The following is an 18,891-nucleotide window of genomic DNA, read 5'->3' as shown; positions in this document are numbered from 1 at the left end:
GTGGTGAACCATTTATTTACAAGAAAAAAGTGAGCAAGCCTTTTTGAAATCATCAAGTTGATTCTACTGGTTTCATCCATGATCATAACAGCTTCCTTATGCTGAACTAGGCATTGTGCCAGCCTTTTATATATGTTATCTTACATAACCTTCCCAATGACCTATGAAGCAATTATTATTATTTCCATTTTACAGGAGCAAGCTGTTGATCTGAGAAGTTACTTATGCAAGTTTAAAAGTCTAACAAGTAGAAGAGAACAGTCATTAAAACCTCAAACCTGAAGACTAACAGTAATCACTTCACAAGGGGGGTGGACCACATTTTATTTCTTATAGTTGTAATAACTTTATACTATTTTGTATTTTAAAGATTGCCTTCTACCCATTCAATTACAGAGAATGTTATAAAGGCAATAAGGACACAAGGTTTAGTGATACAAAATACCGTTTGGTGTACTCACTCTCTGAGTAGGCACATCTGTTTGATTCACTCATAGCTGGTGAGTTTTTTCTTTCCCTCCAATCACTACCATCATGTACTCTTTCTTTTTCTATGTGAAAAGAATTAACTCTCCAGTTTCTTCAACAGAAACTATAATCATTCATTCATTACTACAATAAACTTTATTGAGCACCCAGAATGTACTCTAGTACACTTTCATGTTGTCTGAGATAAAAATAAATAAAGATAAGTCCCTGCCTTCCCCAAGCTCTGTGGTGAGACAGTCTTATGAAAAGTAAACAGCCCAAAATACCGTGCTAAACACTGGAGCAGAGGTGAGTACACAGTATTACAGGAGCCCAGAGGAGGATCAACCCAGCCTGGGGCAATCAGGGAGCTTCACAGAGGACGGAGCTTTTAAACTCAGCCTCGAAAGATAAATACGAGCTTTTCAGGGAGTGAAGAAGGAGACATGAGAAGAGGAAGCCGTTCAGGCCATAGTATAAAAAGGCACTGAGGACCAGAAGAACATGGGGACAAGAATGTTATTAAAACAATAAGCTGCTTGATGAGACTATTAACAGGTTTGTGGAGGACAAGTGAGATATGAAATTAAAAAGAAAAATTGGACAAAAAAATTCAACAATGTAAGTAGATTAAGGTGTTTAAATATATTGAAGACTATGCATACATTAAATTTCAGTTATTAAAATCTATAGACCAGTGACAGAAATGCTCAGTACAAAATAAATAGCATTTGCATGTGTCTATGGATATAAAAGAGACGGAAAGGATAGTGTTAGCCAAAATGTTAGCACTAATCACCTCTGGGTGGTGGAATTATGAGTAATTTTGTTTTAATCTCTCTTTGTCTCTCTGCCTTCCAGATTTTCTGCATTAAGCCTGCATTACTTTGGCAATTAGAGGGCGAAATGTGTGCTAAAATAGAACAGTGTAAGCTGGCCTCAGACTGTGGCATGCTAAGGAATTTGGACACTATCCTACAGAAAATGCAGGTTTATTTCAGGCATTTGATCAGGGACGTGAGAGGAAGATTTGCAGTTTTACAGAATTCAGTGTTGTTAAGGTGTGCATACTAGATTAAAAAGATTTGAGACCGGGTGAAAGATATGACAGGGAGAACTAAGGCAGGTGATAATAGGGATGGAAACACGTATTTGGGGTAAAATAGATAGAACTTGCAGAGAAGGCAATGGCACCCCACTCCAGTACTCTTGCCTGGAAAATCCCATGGACGGAGGAGCCTGGAAGGCTGCAGTCCATGGGGTCGCTGAGGGTCAGACACGACTGAGTGACTTCACTTTCACTTTTCACTTTCATGCATTAGAGAAGGAAATGGCAACTCACTCCAGTGTTCTTGCCTGGAGAATCCCAGGGACGGGGGAGCCTGGTGGGCTGCTGTCTATGGGGTTGCACAGAGTCAGACACGACTGAAGTGACTTAGCAGCAGCAGCAGCAGATAGAATTTGTTAACTGAATATAAGGAAAGGGGGAAGGGCAGAGTTTAAGTATAACTCCAGGTTTCTGGGCACTTGGTTAGATACAGATATTGGAAGCTTAAAAAGCATAATAAGCAAAAGGCACATTTTAAGGACAGAATGATGAATTTAGTTTTATGTGTGACATGCCTGGAGGACATTCAGGTAAGAATTCTAGTAGAAAGTTGAAATATGAACCTAGGCTCAGAAAAAGTGGACCTAGAAATAGAGACATATAGAAGATAGTGAAGCCATGAAATTGAATAAGCTTGCTCAGTGAAGGTAAAGTGAAAGGACAGAGCTGAGGCTGGCACCTTGGGAAATGCTAAGTCATAGCACAAGTTGGAGAATTCAGAGAGCCAGAAGAGCCAGAAGTTAGTAGAGTTCTTTTTGGAAACAGGGTAGTCAGGGCTGGCATCAGAGCAAGGACAAGAAGTTTTACTATAAATTTTTAGCTACTGATAGGAAATAACAGAAAGCTGACGAGTACAAAAGGCAGAGAGAGGCCATTGGCCACCATCTGAGATGGAAAGTGGAGTGTGGAGAGGCAAAATCAACAAAAAGAGTTTACTGAGATAGATTCCTTCATGGAAGTTGGGGCTTTTCTGAAAGCTGTCAAAGCCAACCTACCGCATGGCTGTTCTAAGACAGTAACTTCTCAGACAGAAAAGGAGAAACACCATAGGATATCCCTTATATGCAGAATCTTCAAAAAAACACAAATGAACTTATTTATAAAACAGAAACAGAGTCACAGAGTTAGCAAACAAACTTATGGTTATCAGGGAGGAAGGATGGGGTCAAGGGATAGTTATGGAGTTTGGAATGGTCATGTACACACTGCTATATTTAAGATGGATGACCAACAAGGACCTACTGTATAGCACAGGGAACTCTGCTCAATGTTATGTGGCAGCCTGGATGGGAGGGGAGTTTCAGGGAGAACAGATACATGTATGTCTATGGCTGAGTGCCTTTATTATCCACCTGAAACTGTCACAACGTTGTTAATTGTTATGACAATTAACTATATTCCAGCTATATTCCAATATAAAATAAAAAGTTTCTTTTAAAAAAGACAGTGACTTCTACCCCCTCCCCCATTTTTTTTTTTTTTTCAAGAAAGGAAACTGTTGGCCACAAAGAGATGCCCAGGTCTCAGGCTTAGTTACTGGCAAGTTTAACAAGAATAAATTTCCAACCCCCTAGAGTTTACTTCACTGCACATCAACACACTGCCTCCTTATACCAATACATAAAGAAGACTCAGCTCAAAGATATCGATAATAGAATACAGTAAAATATAAATGAATTTATCCTTTGACTTGACTTGTGGAAAGAATAACTTCTTACAGCCATACAACCCTCTCTGATTACCACCTCTTTTCTCCCAGAAAACATCCACTAGCCTTTGATCCCACTGAGATTTCCAATCCATTGATCCTACCAACTTTCCACTCTCCCTAGTCATCTCAATTTTCTCTCTTCTGTACTCCCCAGCTTTAAACGCTACCGCCATTCATTATAATTCCTTTCTTGTATACATTCATGACTCCCTTGCTACTATTATTTTATTACACCCACTGGATAATCTGCAACTCCTGTTAAATCCTTCTCTTCACTTGCTCCATGCCTCCACTGTGTCAATGATCATAACAATCTACTGACTGATCTCACTTTAAATATGTGACCAGAAACTAAATGTGCCCTTTAAAGCAGCCAGACAACCTTACTGTACTTCCTGAGACTGTTCACTCTCCCTCTCAAACTATTTATACATTCTCTCTCCTCCAACATCCACCACCTCCTCCTCTATCCTCACTCTCAGTTGATGACCTTGCTTTCTATTTGGAGAAAATGAAAGCAATCAGAAGAGAACCTCAGCAGACCCCCACCATCTCAGTTATCCACCTTCCAGACCCTTTATCCATACCCTTGCCCTATATCCATGTTCCTGTCTAAAGCAATATTCCTTCCTTTGTGCACTAGATTTGGTATACCCTATCTCTCCAATATCACAGATTTTTCTTTCTCTATTGAGTCATTCTCAGGGGCTTGCAAACACGCTGCTACTGCTAGCCATCTTTAAAATAAAAAGAAACTTTTTAACCCCACCGCAACTCCCATTTCCTCTGCTCCCCTGCTCCTGCTTCCTCCAAAAATTACTGAAGAATTGTCTACACTCACTTTTCCAATTCCTCCGATTCTTGTTTGCTGTTGTTCAGTCGGGCCCAACTTTTTTGTGACCCTATGGACTGTAGTCCCCCAGGCTCCTCTGTCCATGTGATTTTCCAGAAAGTATACTGGAGTGAGTTGCCATGCCCTCCTCCAGGGGATCTTCCCAACCCAGGGATCAAACTCTCATCTTCTGCATTGGCAGGCAGATTCTTTACTGCTGAGCCACCAGGGAAGCCCAATTCTTGCTTTAGCACATTCGAATCCATCTTAGGCTTTCTTATTTGTTCCCGTCAAGGTAGCTAACGATGCCCAGTCACCAAATTCATGGTCAGTTTTCATTTTACTTGGCCTTTCAGCAGCACTGGATTCAGCTAATCTCTTCCCTCTGAGACTCTTCTCTGCCTTCCAGGGTATCACATGCTCTTCTCCTCACCCTCTTAATGTCTCAGTGCCCCAGAGTTCAGTCCTTGCTCCTCTTCTCTTCTCTATATACATTGACTTCTTGAAGATCCCTTTAGTGTTAGACTATGAATAACACCCAAATACTGGAAAATCTCTAATTTACATCTCTAGTAGACATCTCCTCTGAACTCCAGGATTATTTTACATCTCCAATTACATTTCCTTTCCAAAATGTTATCCTTATCCCTTGAACCCATAAACTTCTCTACCTTGAAGCTTGCCACACTTCAGCCATTGGCAACTCAAACTTGGTCAAACCAGAAAAGATGGAATCAATTTTTATTCCTTTCTTTCTTGTAGATACCATATCCAACCATCAGGAAACCCTATTCAAATAGAGAATTTAAATATAGACAATCTAACTTCAAATATAAAGAGAATCTGATCACCTCTCACCACTGCTACTGCTAACCCTCTTGTTCAAGCCACTATCATCTCCCACCTTGGTTATTACAGTGATATATACCAACTAGCCTCTTTGCTTCCACCTCTTCCCCAGTAGAGCAGTCAACTTGATCCTTTTGAGATGTAAGTCAAGTCTCATCCCTCCTCTGTTAAAACCATTAAAACCCTACAAAGAACCCTCTTACACTGTTGGTGGGAATGCAAACTAGTACAGCCACTATGGAAAACAGTGTGGAGACTCCTTAAAAAACTGGAAATAGAACTCCCATACGACCCAGCAATCCCACTGCTGGGCATACACACTGAGGAAACCAGAATTGAATGAGACATGTGTACCCCAATGTTCATCGCAGCACTGTTTACAATAGCCAGGACATGGAAGCAACCTAGATGTCCATCAGCAGATGAATGGATAAGAAAGTTGTGGTACATATATACAATGGAGTATTACTCAGCCATTAAAAAGAATACATTTAAATCAGTTCTAATGAGGTGGATGAAACTGGAGCCGATTATACAGAGTGAAGTAAGCCAGAAAGAAAAACACCAATACAGTATACTAATGCATATATATGGAATTTAGGAAGATGGTAACAATAACACTATATGTGAGACAGCAAAAGAGACACAGATATATAGAAGTCTTTTGGACTCTGTGGGAGAGGGATGGAGGGGATGATTTGGGAGACTGGCATTGAAACATGTATAATATCATATAAGAAATGAATCACCAGTCCAGGTTTGATGCAGGATACAGGATGCTTGGGGCTGGTGCACTGGGATGACCCAGAGGGATGGTATGGGGAGAGAGGTGGGAGGGGGGTTCAGGATTGGGAACACGTGTACACCCGTGGCGGATTCATGTTGATGTATGGCAAAACCAATACAATATTGTAAAGTAATTAGCCTCTAATTAAAATAAATAAATTTAAATTTAACAACAACACCAAAAACAAAAACAAAAAACACCCTACAAAGGCTCCCAATTTCATTCAGAGTATAAGCCAAAGGACTTAAAATGACCTGTAAAATGCTACTTTCTGTGAGTCCTTGTATCCACAGTGACCTCGTCTCCAACTACTTGCCCAATTCTTCACCCAACTCCAGCCACACAGGAGACCTCCTCACTCTTTCTCTAGCAGGCTCAGCATGCTCTGCCTCAGAGCTTTGCACAGGCTGTTCCTTTTGCCTGTAAGAGATTCCTCCCAATGTCTACACAGCAAACTCCTTCACATATTTCAGGTCTTTTCCCAAAGGTGACCTTCTCAGTGAGGTCTCACCTGCCCAGTCTATTTAAAACTTCCACAATCCTTTATTCTTTTAACTCTTCTGATACTTTTTTGTTAAAGCAGCTATCACCTTGCAATATACAGCTTTATTTATGTATGTATATGTTTGTTTATTATTGTCTGTCTCTTCCCACTAGAACTTAAGCTTTAAAAAGACAAATACCTTTGTCTGTTCTGTTCACAGGTGTATTCCTGGCACATAGAAGGTACTCAATTAGCACCTGTTGAATGAGTGAATCTATTTTCCTTACCAGACCATAACTTGAGGTTAGACAAATGCTTTAATCACCTATGTACCCACCTAACCATCTAAATTTATAGATACAGAGATGATTATATATATCTTTTATATACAATACATGTATACTTTTATATATAATATTTATATATATCTTATGCATATTATATGTATCTTTTAAATACATAATTATGTACACATATATTTCTTTCTTTTTTGTATCAGCCTGACTACTAGAATGTGTTCTGAACCAGGTTATCAAGCTGAAATAAAAATGATATTGCTGGGAGAAATATCAATAATCTCTTATATGCAGATGATACCACTCTAATGGCTGAAAGCAAAGAAGAACTAAAGAGCCTCTTGATGAAGGTGAACGATGAGAGTGAAAAAGCTGGCTTAAAACTCAACATTAAAAAAACAAAGATCATGTTATCCAGTCCCATCATTTCATGGCAAATAGAAAGGGAAAAAGTGGAAGCAATGATAGATTTTATTTTCCTGGGCTCAAAAATTACTGTGGATAGTGACGGCAGACATGAAATTAAAATATGCTTGGTCCTTGGAAGAAAAGTTATAACAAACCTACACAGTGCATTAAAAAGCAGAGACATTACTTTGCCAACAAAGGTCTGTATAGTCAAACCTATGGTTTTTCCAGTAGTCATGTATGGATGTGAGAGTTGGACCATAAAGAAGGCTGAGCACCAAAGAATTAATGCTTTTTAACTGTGGTACTGGAGAAAACTGAGAGTCCCTTGGACTGCAAGGAGATCAAACCAGTCAATCTTAAAGGAAATCAACCATGAATATTCATTGGAAGGACTGATACTGAAGCTGAAACTGCAATAGTTTGGCCATCTGATTCAAAGAACTGACTCATTGGAAAAGACCCTGATGCTGAGAAAGATTGAAGGCAGGAGGAGAAGGGGACGACAGAGGATGAGATGGTTGGATGGTATCATCAACTCAATGGACATGAGTTTGAGCAAACTCTGAGAGATAATGAAGGACAGGGAAGTCTGGCGTGCTATAGTCCATGTGGTCACAAAGAGGAGGACACGACTTAGTGACTGAACAACAACAACAACAAGTTTCTCATCTTCCTGGTTGACAGGGATGGCAGGAGGATGCATTACCATGAGGTTGATCATTCATGCATATCGTCAGAGATGAGTTTCTACCTACCTCTAGAAAAGTAAATGTCACTAATATTAAGAGATCATCCCATCCTTAAGGCCTTAGACATGATCATCAAAAAATGGGAAAGTCACGTTGCCTTCACATATTACATATTCCTCACCACAGGCTTTTTCTTAACTATATCTTTCCAGACTTCCCCCAAGTTATTGCTCATTCCTGGTAACAGCTAAATCAACTGACCATCTTGTACTGGTTTGCCTCAATGTGTTTGTTTACTAGTTGAAGCCTGCATTAAGGGCACGATTATTTATTTCATGGTGCTCAGCTGCCTGGCCCTCTTCCAGCTCTCTTTCCCTAGCCTTTCACCCTGCAAAATGGCAATCTCCTTCTACCTCTGAAAGCTTAAACATTCTGAAAGTTATTTGACAATCATATAATTCTCTGTCCTTGTGAGATTATCTGTCTTCACTCTTTGAACACTGGCCTGAAGTTAGCCCATCACAAATAACCATACCAAATGCATTTTTATCCCCTTTAGCCTCAGTTACTGTCTTAACCAATGCTCTTCTCTCTTTTTGTCCAGTTCTTGTATGGCAAATGAAACGTGTAGCTATTTCAGCAAGTACAAAAAGATAATACGAACATGCCTCTGTTTAAAATATCACTTTTCCAGTATTCTTTTTAGTTTGTTCTTTATTAACCACAGTTACATTGTTATAAAAGCCATAATAATATACTACCCTGAGTCTTGTAATCTCACAGACAGCTTCTACATTCTCTAGGCAACCAAAATCCCATGGTTCCTAATTAAAATATTCAAAGGTGAAATCTAAGTAATCTCCACGTGGTATACTAGTGCTTTTGCTTAAGTTTCTAGGGTTAAAAAAGAAAGCCTTTGCCAATAGGAAAAAAAAAGTTCTGAGTCTATAGTACAAAGACTTCAAACTGCATTTCATAGCATGTTATTTTCCTTCTAGAAAATTCTAACACTATATAATTACTTTTGTATGGAAAATGAATAATGTAAGCCCCTAATGCTAAAAACAGCTAGACAGAGACCATACAAATCAGATAGGCCTTTCCTGAAGCCAAATGAAATATTAAACTAGAAAATATCTGTGTAAGGACAGCCCATGCAGGAAAGCTCAACAGAGATAGAGCATAGTGAGGGGGGTTGGGCCGGGGGAGTTACCGGAAAAAAAGTTGATTTTCCCTCTATGTGTTAGGGTTTACTCCCTTCAGAGAAACTGTAACGCTGATTGTACCTCAAGTGTCTCAGAAATATACCAATCAGAAATGCATCTAGGAGCTTCCAAGGCTTCTGGTTAAAAATAACAGCAAAAACATCAATTATGCTCCATCTATTGCGACAGAAATGCGTTGATAAAAAAGTGAAATCCCACCTACATGGGAATTAAGCCGCAGCTACTCGCTCAATTCAGAGAAAAAAAACGAGGTTCACTTGGGTCACTGGCAGAACTAATCCCAGCAAATACAGCCAGTGGGTTTGTGTGTTGGGGGAGAGGGACAGAGTAGAGAGCGCACCTCAGCGTCCTCCCGGCAAAACTGCTCCAGAAACGTGAATCCGCACCACAGGACCTCGCTTAGCCGGAAGAAAGCCAGAATCCATGGAGCAGTCTGCCGCGGCTCAGAGGTAGCCGCGACGTGCGGCAGGCATTTGGGGCTGGCCGGGGGCCCGATCGCGCCTCCCCATCTCATCCACCCTAGCCTCCAGTCTTTTCACGGGTCTCTGGCTCCAAGATCACGGACTCGGAGACCTGAAGAGGTTCTTTCTCTACCCAAGGTGGAGAACCTCCCAAAAGACATCTTAACAGGAGTAACTCCCGCGCTGGCAACGTTTCAACAGCCCGGAGTGAACAGCCTGACCCATCGGCGTTGGGACCTACGTCTGGGTCGGCCTTCCCCGCCAGCCCCACCCCCGAGCCTATCCAGCCTCAGCGCCCAGCTCCCAGCCCGCAGCCTGTACCCAGTAGGGACTTTGGGGGAGTGCAGCCCCAACGGCTGACTTTCGCTAAGTAAACAGCCATATTAGCCTCCTCAGCCGTAAGTACACCGGGGCTGAGCCGGCAGACGGCTGTCAGGAGCGCTCACAGGGTTGCCTCTGCGCTTCTGCCCCCAAGGCTGCCACTATTTCCAAACTCCTAGGCGCCAACAGTCCGGACACCGTTCTCGCTCACGGTTCAGCACCGAGGACAGCGGACATACTTTCAGCCAGGGTGGCCCCACCGCCAGGAGATCCGCGGTAGCCACGCCGGCAGGGCTGCAGGTGTCCGGACGGCGCGCCCTCCCGCATCCTACCCCCTCCGGCGTCTGGAGCCAGGCAGAGCCCGCGGCGTCTTACTTTTCTGACTGGAGTAACCCGGGTAATAGCCATAGTAGCCGGTGATCCGCAGGATGCGGTCCTCGATGGTGGCCACCCCGTTGGGGGCCGCCTTGACATCCATAGAGAGTACGGGGCGGCGGCCCCGGGCGCGGCGGGGCGGAGAGCTCAGCGCGGGGCCCGAGAGCTGGTGCAGGTGTCGCCGCCGCCGCCGGTGCTGATGTTGCAGCTCGTGCTCCCGCGCCCGGGCTCTGACTCCACCGCCCGGCGCAGCACCGGCTTCGCATCACAGCAGCGGCGGCGGCGGCGGCGGCGGCGAAGCGGCCCCCACTCAGGCCGGCCTCTCCGTCAGCCTGGCGGCTCTCCCGCCTGAACAGCGCCCCCTCACCTCCGACGCCCACCGCGGCCGGGGGCGGCCCCACCTGCGCGGACTCTCATCGTTAACCCTTTTGCCCCCTTCCGGGAAAAGTAAACATCCCCCAACCCCACCTGACAGAAGGGATGCTTGGTCCAGGGCGTGGGAGGAGAGAAGGTGAGATGGTGGCAAGGGCTCAGGGAGGAGGGCCGGGGGTGAGAGAGACCCGAGCGGAACCAAGGGCTGTTAATGTGAGAGGTGTGCACTGTTGCTCGGGGAGATGACACCTTGGGGATGCCCCCGGGGCTTCGCCTGAGCTAGGCGTCTGCACCACCAGGGGTCTGCTGATCTGCAAGCTTCCCGGGAGTTAATCAGTTTCCTCCGCTTGCCTAGACGACGGAAAGGCTTTTTCCTTAAGAAATAAAAAAAAAAAAATGAGGCCCCAGCAGGTGATGCTTGGAGTGATTATTCAGGTATCGTGGACACAAAGACTGTAAGAGCTCAAGCTTCCAAGTCTAACAGTCGGTACCCGGCCGGACCCTCCAGCCTCCTAGGGAAATCATCAAAGGCTTGGAAGCCGCAGCTGTGCACTGCATGTTTATTTTGCCCATTCCAAATGCCCCGAGGAAAAATGATTTTCTTCTTATTGTCAAAACATCAGGGGTAAGCCCTTCAAACCGTAAATATCTCTGGGCGGGTGAAAGTTTTAGCTACAATCCAGAGACCTTCCACTAGGATGTAGAACGTCCTTGAAGCTGTGTGTTCAGAATGAACCCCTCCCCTCAGGTGTGACTTTTCTTCTTTGGCTAGAGAGCCACCAGGTTAGAGTTCCTGAGCAGTAAGATGATTCTTCTATTCATATCTGGCAATCACAGCCTCCTAAAAAATAATCCTGAAAGTTTCATCCCAGAAACTAAAGGGTGCCTTGAAATGAGGCTGGGTGTGAGCTAATCAGCTTAGAGGTCATTATGTCCACCTGCCATCCAGAGCCGGTTTAAGACACCCCTGCCAGACTTCACATTTCTAAAGCCTAGAGGAAAAAAAGGACAAACACAAGTCGATTTCAGTGCCCCCTCAGAAACCGCCAAGGAACCTATCACATCATTCTGCCTTCAAGCATTTCCCACACTGTGTGTGGGTCCTTAAGGGGGAAGAAATAGGCAATTTTTTTTAAAGGTGAATTAGTTTGAGGCATGTGAAAATACAGAATTAAATTTCACAATGTGTTAAGGGTTTTCATGTGGACACAAAGGCTATCACAGGATCTTGAGAGTGGAGTGAATCTGAGATGATTGTGGCTGGGAGGAGAGTTCATAAAGAAACCAATTTCCTCCCACACCTGCTTTCTTGGGCCAGGAAGATGGAAGGGTAGAAAGAACTAAAAGGTCAAAATGAACTTCAAGGAGAAAGCAACTCTACTGCAACAGTGGGAGCTGACTATTTAAAGCAGAAATGAAAGAATTGGGCCTTTACACTCTACCACCTGCCCCACCCCAAAGCAATTTTCAACGCACTTCTGTTACTTTTATTATGGCCAGCTCAGTATGTTTATTTCTGTGGCACACCTTATATAGAACATTTGCACTGCACATGGTAAGTGGGTTGACCATATTAATGTAAGATGCTCCTCTGGTTTGAAGTTTCCATAAAACAAATTTGCCTCTGACCCAGGAGTCGAACCGGGGTCTCCTGCTTTGCAGGTGGATTCTTTACCAACTATCCACTTTACAGACCTATCAAAGTGAAGTCGCTCAGTCGTGTCTGACTCATTGTGATCCCATGGACTGTAGCTTGCCAGGCTCCTCCATCCATGGGATTTTCCAGGCAAAAGTACTGGAGTGGGTTACCATTTCCTATATTACTTCTAATATGCATTTAATAACATCATAATCCATAGCATATTGATACATAAATTCAACAAGAGAGAAATTAAGAAATTGAAGCAAAAAGCTAATGTAACAGGAATATGACTATGCATAGACTTTAAAGACAAATGGTTTTATCCTATTCATGGTTATAATTTATTTTATCATAATTAATGTATTTAAATTCTAAATCACATTTATTGTGTAGTTGTTGCCATCTTCCTAGTTTTTCTTTGTTTTCAGAAATTTCCAGAGAAGTAGAAAAGTATTTAACCAGACCTCATCATCCATATAAACAGCAAATTCAGCATAAATTTAAATAATGTAAATACTAGACGCACAAGAGTCCATGTTTCCTTAAAGAAATCATAAAAACTCTCCGATTGACCTGGAAATTAATTTTAAAGTAGCAGAGCAGATTTTCCCGGTGGCATAGTGGTTAAGCATCTGCCTGTCAATACAGAGGACACGGGTTAAATCCCTAGTCCAGAAAGATCCTACAGGCCACAGAGCAACTAAGCCCATGGACCACAACTACTGAGCCCAAGTGCTACAGTTATGGAAGCCCATGTGCCTAGAGCATGTGCTCCCCAACAAGAGAAGCCACGGCAATGAGAAGCCCGCACACAGCAACAAAGAGTAGCCTTCCATTCTCCACAACTGGAGAAAGCCCGTGTGCAGCAACAAAGACCCAGCATAGCCATAAATAAATAAATAAAATTTAAAAAATTAAGAAAGTGTGATAAAATAAAACAGCAGAGCATTTACAAATGTCTCCATAATCATCTGTAATACGGTGACTAAAACAGTAAATGCAATTGGGTGCCATGGTCTAGGACACACTTTTTTTAATGGAATTAAAATCCTACAACTATAAATTGATCAACAATAAAAAGTAAATTTCTGCTAGTGATAAGCACTCTTTGGTACATAAAAAATGATTTAACCTTTAAAATGTATAGAAATTATTTTGACAGGAGATTTTCTAAAGTATTTTCATTTGTTTGCCTGCTGGTTTCCACAAACCCAATACACAAATTCAAATTTACAAAATGTGAACTATCAGCATACCACAAATCTATTCTGAAAAGCTTAGGAAAGACATAATTAAACAAATAAATGCTGAAGACCCTTGATTCACAAAATGTTTCCTCATAGTAGCCAGTTTCACATAATCAGTTTCCCTAGTAAGTCAATTTTCTGAGTAACTTACAACTCAACCTTACAACTTACAACTCAACTTACAACTCATCAAAAATTTGATTTCTCTGCACATTTTCAAAAATATTTCTGCCTTTTCAAAAATATTTGTAGGGCACTAAGTGCAGGGCATCTGTTTCCAGTGAATTTTGATATCTGGACCATATTTATTTTGATGATCCAATCAAGTTAGATCAGATATTTATATTAGGTGAATATACATAACTTGGCTATGTATGCTATAAAAAATCATTTGTAAGGTAATCCATGTGATAGTTAATATCTTTTTGTCTGATACTAAAATAACTGTACCAAGTAATAACATTAAAAGCTAAATATGATCACTGGGCATAAATTCTATTCAAGATAAATAGTCTGACATAAAATTGTTAAAATACCACATCAGCCTTTGTACTTTGGAAGGATTTGTAAAATAAAATCCATGGAATCTAGTCTCCCTTACTCTGATTAGCAGTCAGGGGTCCTCTTTCATGTCAGGAACCAGTCAATCTTTTTGACCATATATTATTCAGAGTTACCATTAAAACATGCTGAAAGAAAGGAAAGCAATCATTTTTTCCCTCTGAGAAACTAATATAATGCACCTACCTCTTTGAGCTAAGACTAACTTGGCTGCTTGGAGAGCCAAGAATGTTTAAGCTTTAATACCCAAGGGCCATGTTGCCGTGTACAATCATCAGCACTATTTACAAAGAGTCAACCCTACAGTTTGCTTGGTGTATGTGTTTAAAAGCAACTGGTGTATACTTCAATTTAAAAAAAAAAATCTGGTGTCTAGGCAACCAGGTGACAGTAGTCCCATCTGGGAAGAAAAAAAAGTGTAGTTTTCATATTCCATTTTCTGAAAAGCAGTTTTGAGTATTTAACCAGCAAGTCATCAACTGACCCACACTTGGATTGCTGACTCTGCCTTTCTATTTATTCTTAGGCAATGGTCAGCACTGTTAATTTACCTTTCAGCTGATGATGGGACTGAAAGGGCTTGGGGCCCAACCCTCAGCGTTTGTCTAAGAAGTCAGGGCAAGGCCCATTCATCATTGTCCTCTGGTACCAGGCTCCACCCACAGGACTGTTTTTGGAAATACACTGAAATCCTTTGGAAAATGTCCTAAGAAATTTTAACAAATGCACTCAAATCTTAGAATTTGTCTATGACCTGTGGTTGGAGGCGGGGTGTCGGTGGTGTTTGTGTCTGTCTCTGACTCTCTTTCTCCCTCCATCCTTCCCTCCTTCCCTTTCTCCTTCTCCACCTCCCTCTCAGCCATATAGTACAGTGCTTTAGAGCAAGGTCTGTAGAGCCAGACTGTCAGGGGTTGAATCTGACCTCATTATTTTCTAGTGATTTTGGGTTAGTCTCTTAAACTCTATGACTCAATTTTCTCAACAACAAGGTAAGAATATTGTACCTGCCTCATAGAACTATTGTGAAGATTATATGAGTTTACATCCATAAAGAGTTGATAACAGTGGCTGGCATCTAAAAAGCATCATGCTGTGCTGTGCTTAGTTGCTCAGTCGTGTCTGACTCTTTCGGATCTCATGGACTGTATCCCACCAGGCTCCTCTGTCCATGGGGATTCTCCAGGCAAGAAAACTGGGGTGGGTTGCCATGTCCTCCTCCAGGGGATTGTCCCAACCCCTGGGTCGAACCCAGCTCTCCCACACTGCAGGTGGATTCTTTACCATCTGAGCCACCAGGAAAGCTCAAGAATACTAGAGTGGATAGCCTATCCCTTCTCCAGGGGATCTTCCCAACCCAGGAATTGAACTAGGGTCTCCTGCACTGCTGGCAGATTTTTTACCAGCTGAACTACCAGGGAAGCCCCATAAGGATAATAAATGCCAGCTAATATTGTTTTGTTGAATACATACACAGAACCATCTGAGCTTCCAGTTTTCTCTGTAAAATGGGCTTGTACCCTCTATTTAGTAGTTGCTGTGATGATTAAGTCAGATAACATATGAAAATATCAAGTTCTGGCACATAATAGGTGCACAGTAAAGACATATTTCCTTCTCCCAACACCTCCCCTGCTCTGTCCATTATTTATTATCAAAGTTAATTCATTCACAGTTCACTCACAATAATAAGAACTTCTCTGTGGCAGTTGCTTGTTTTCTTAATTGAACTATGGTTGATTTATAATATCATTTTAGTTTCAGGTGTACAGCAGTGAGATATATGTGTATATGTGTGTATATATATGTATATGTATGTGTGTGTGTATATATATATATATATATAGAACTGAGTGACTAAGCACAGCATATAGGTTATTACAAAATATTGAGTATAGTTCCTGTACTATACAATAGGTCCTCGTTGGTCATCTATTTTATAAATAGTAGTGTGTATATGTTGGAGAAGGCAATGGCACCCCACTCCAGTACTCTTGCCTGGAAAATCCCATGGATGGAGGAGCCTGGTAGACTGCAGTCCATGGGGTCGCGAAGAGTCCGACACGACTGAGCGACTTCCCTTTCACTTTTCACTTTCATGCATTGGAGAAGGAAATGGCAACATGCTCCAGTGTTCTTGCCTGGAGAATCCCAGAGACGGTGGAGCCTGATGTGCTGCCGTCTATGGGGTCGTACAGAGTCGGACACGACTGAAGCGACTTAGCAGCAGCAGCAGCAGCAGTGTGTATATGTTAATCCAAACCTAATTTATCCCCTACCCTTTCCCCTTTGATAACTATAAGTTTGTTTTCTATGTCTGTGAGTCTTTCTGTTTTATAAATAAGTTCATTTGTATCTTTTTTTAGATTCCACATCTAAGTGATAGTGATAATGTTAGTTGCTCAGTCGTGTCTGGCTCTTTGTGACCCCATGGACTGTAGCCCGCCAGACTCCTCTGTCCATGGAATTCTCCAGGCAAGAATACTGGAGTGGGTTGCCATTCCCTTCTCCAGAAAATCTTCTCAACCCAGGGATTGCACCTACCTAAGTGATATCATATGATATTAGTCTTTGTCTGTTCACTTAGTATGATAATCTCCGGGTTCATGTTTTTGCATGCTTTTACAACTATCCTTAAAACCTTCCAACCATGATGATAATCTCAAGAGGCAGATCTTGTGAACCAATGGAGAGGTGGGCTACAGAACTTCAGTGCTTTGAAGAAAGAGAAGTGGCTCGGGGCTAGCAGTTCTTCCTGTCCTTTGAGAAGACCAGAGGACACAGAGAGCTTGCTTCAGAGTGAGACAGGAACAAAGTTGGTGGTCCCCAAGCATCGGAGTTCTGCTTGATGACAGTGCCCCAGGAAAGTGGAGTAACCTTAAAGAGGTCCTAGGGTAGGATGCTGGGCCATTAACTCCAGACTTCCCAGCTTCAGCAGAGATTCTGGTGCTTCCAAGCTCAGCCCAGAAGCAGTAGAGCCATCATCCCGAGAAGGATGGAATATGGGCTTGATAGCCTACAACTCAAAAGTGACCAGAGGGCTGACGACCAACTCCCTCATGGTTGGTGATGATCAGCTTAGCCAAAGATCTCCCCTGACCATATAATCCTGCAGCAAGGGAGCCCCAGTAATACTGAAAAATGCATTTTCCACTATTCTTATGGAGAATGGACACTCAGAGTAAACATTACGGTAACTTGAAGCTAATAAAGACTGTTATAACATTTTTAAACAGCTGTTTTAGTGGTTACACATTTAAACCTGCTACATATTCATTTTTACATGTAAGACTTTCTGTAATTCAAACATGTAGAAATGCCATGCATGCCACAACTTCCAGCCTACTGCATATTATTTATCACACACAACAGCCTCCAACCTACTGCACATTATCTATCACACAAAGCTTTTGTAACATTGTCTGTTAAAAATGCCAAATTGCTGTGGTAGTCATTGGTATTGTTTGCCAAATACTTTACGTTTCTCCTCCATTTTAGGCATTCCGCAGGATGGCATTTCCTGCCCCCTTGTGGTTGTATGGGGTCTATGTGGCTGACTCTAGTTTGGAATGATCAGCCAAAGCTAATACAAGGCACTGGGATTTTTCTCTTTTCTCTGGCATAAGGACCATATCAACATTCAAGGTGATACTGATACACAAAAAGTGAAGTTACAAAAAACTTTAAATCAAGAGGATTTTGAATCCTTCCATAAACACTACATTTAATTTTTAAATCTTATTTTCTGTATCTTTTGTTTTCTAAGGACATACTATGCATGTTTCAAGTTTCACCAGTTCCTGAGGCAATTTACCAGTAAACAATACTAAAGACATCATAAACTACTGGAAAGAAGCATGATGAGTGGTATAGAAAATCAGAGAGAACAGAAAATTTAAAACTCTTTAGAAAGCATAAATAAGACAAAGAGAGCCCAGAACACATCCCCACAGTTCAATACATCCACATCTTAAATATTCAAAAGCAATCCCAGGAATAACTTTGCCTTTAGCCTCAATAACTGTTAATTTACAAGGAATATGTTTATAAGGTTTGATTTCATCATTATTTTCATTGTCAGTGAAGCTCATCAATAAAATTTGCTCTTCAAATACCCTGATATAACATAGATCATCAGTACTGACATTCATCTTTTTTCCTCCAGTTATCCAGATGATACTGGAGGACACTCTACACTTACCAGAAAGAGAAAGCAAAAAGATGGAATCAAATATCATTTAAACTCCAATTCACTTCCTCTTGCTTCACCTTGGCAGTGACCAACTCTGTGTGGATTCATATCAGCTTCACACAGACACAGCCTGACAGCACCTCACATCCTGCCAGGGCCAGGCACCTCTAGCCTCCTGCCCCAGGGCTTCTTCCTTGATGCTGACACATGAAGGTGCATCCGCTTGAATCAAGCATGTACAGCCTGTAAGTACAGGGTTCAGATGCAACACGGAGCAAACCTGTGAGTGTGGAGGATTGGAGCTGGGTTGTGAATGCTTCTCCATTCTATTCAAAAGGGACTGAACTGGGTCTGGTGCCTTAGACCCCCTCGGCCACCCTGATACGCTAGGGACTGCACTGAGAAGCGGTGGCTTCCCAGCCTCTTGCCCCCAAATAGACCAATCAGTCCAAGCACTCAATCTTGAGCCAAAGGATGATCAGTTCAGCAACATGCCTTAGTATTGTTATGAAAAGCATTGTCAGGATATTCAAAATGCACAAAAGTGACCGTTAGAGAAATAAGATTAGGAGAAGTCTGTCATTTTCCAAATTTTCTCAAATATGGTTTTGCTTGTCTTAAAATGAATGCATACCCACATGCGAGTGCGTGCGTGCACACGCGCGCGCGCGCACACACACACACACACACACACACACACAAAACAAACCCTAAAACCTATTTCGGCTCATTGTTCTCCAGGGAGACTGGGCATTTCTGTGCAGTACATTGGAGAAGGCTGCCTGCCTGCACATTAATCTCTGCAGTAATTGCAATTATCTCCTTTGCAGTGGATGTGATGGAGACTGACTACAGGTCTCTA

The 18,891-nt window shown here is 42.1% G+C and overlaps 1 protein-coding gene across 1 annotated transcript in view; it reads right to left on the bottom strand.

Annotated features, from left to right (window-relative positions):
- The window catches only part of SLC35F4 (solute carrier family 35 member F4), a 287,476-nt gene extending 277,355 nt beyond the window's left edge, over positions 1-10,121 (bottom strand). The window contains exon 1 of the mRNA XM_070378514.1: positions 10,019-10,121. Coding sequence (XP_070234615.1) covers positions 10,019-10,121 — 103 coding nt within the window. The remainder of the gene's footprint in view (positions 1-10,018) is intronic.
- Positions 10,122-18,891: the final 8,770 nt, after the last annotated feature.

Source organism: Bos mutus, chromosome 10 (assembly GCF_027580195.1).
Source record: "Bos mutus isolate GX-2022 chromosome 10, NWIPB_WYAK_1.1, whole genome shotgun sequence".
Classification (NCBI taxonomy): domain Eukaryota; kingdom Metazoa; phylum Chordata; class Mammalia; order Artiodactyla; family Bovidae; genus Bos; species Bos mutus.
This window is presented reverse-complemented; position numbering and strand designations above follow the sequence as displayed.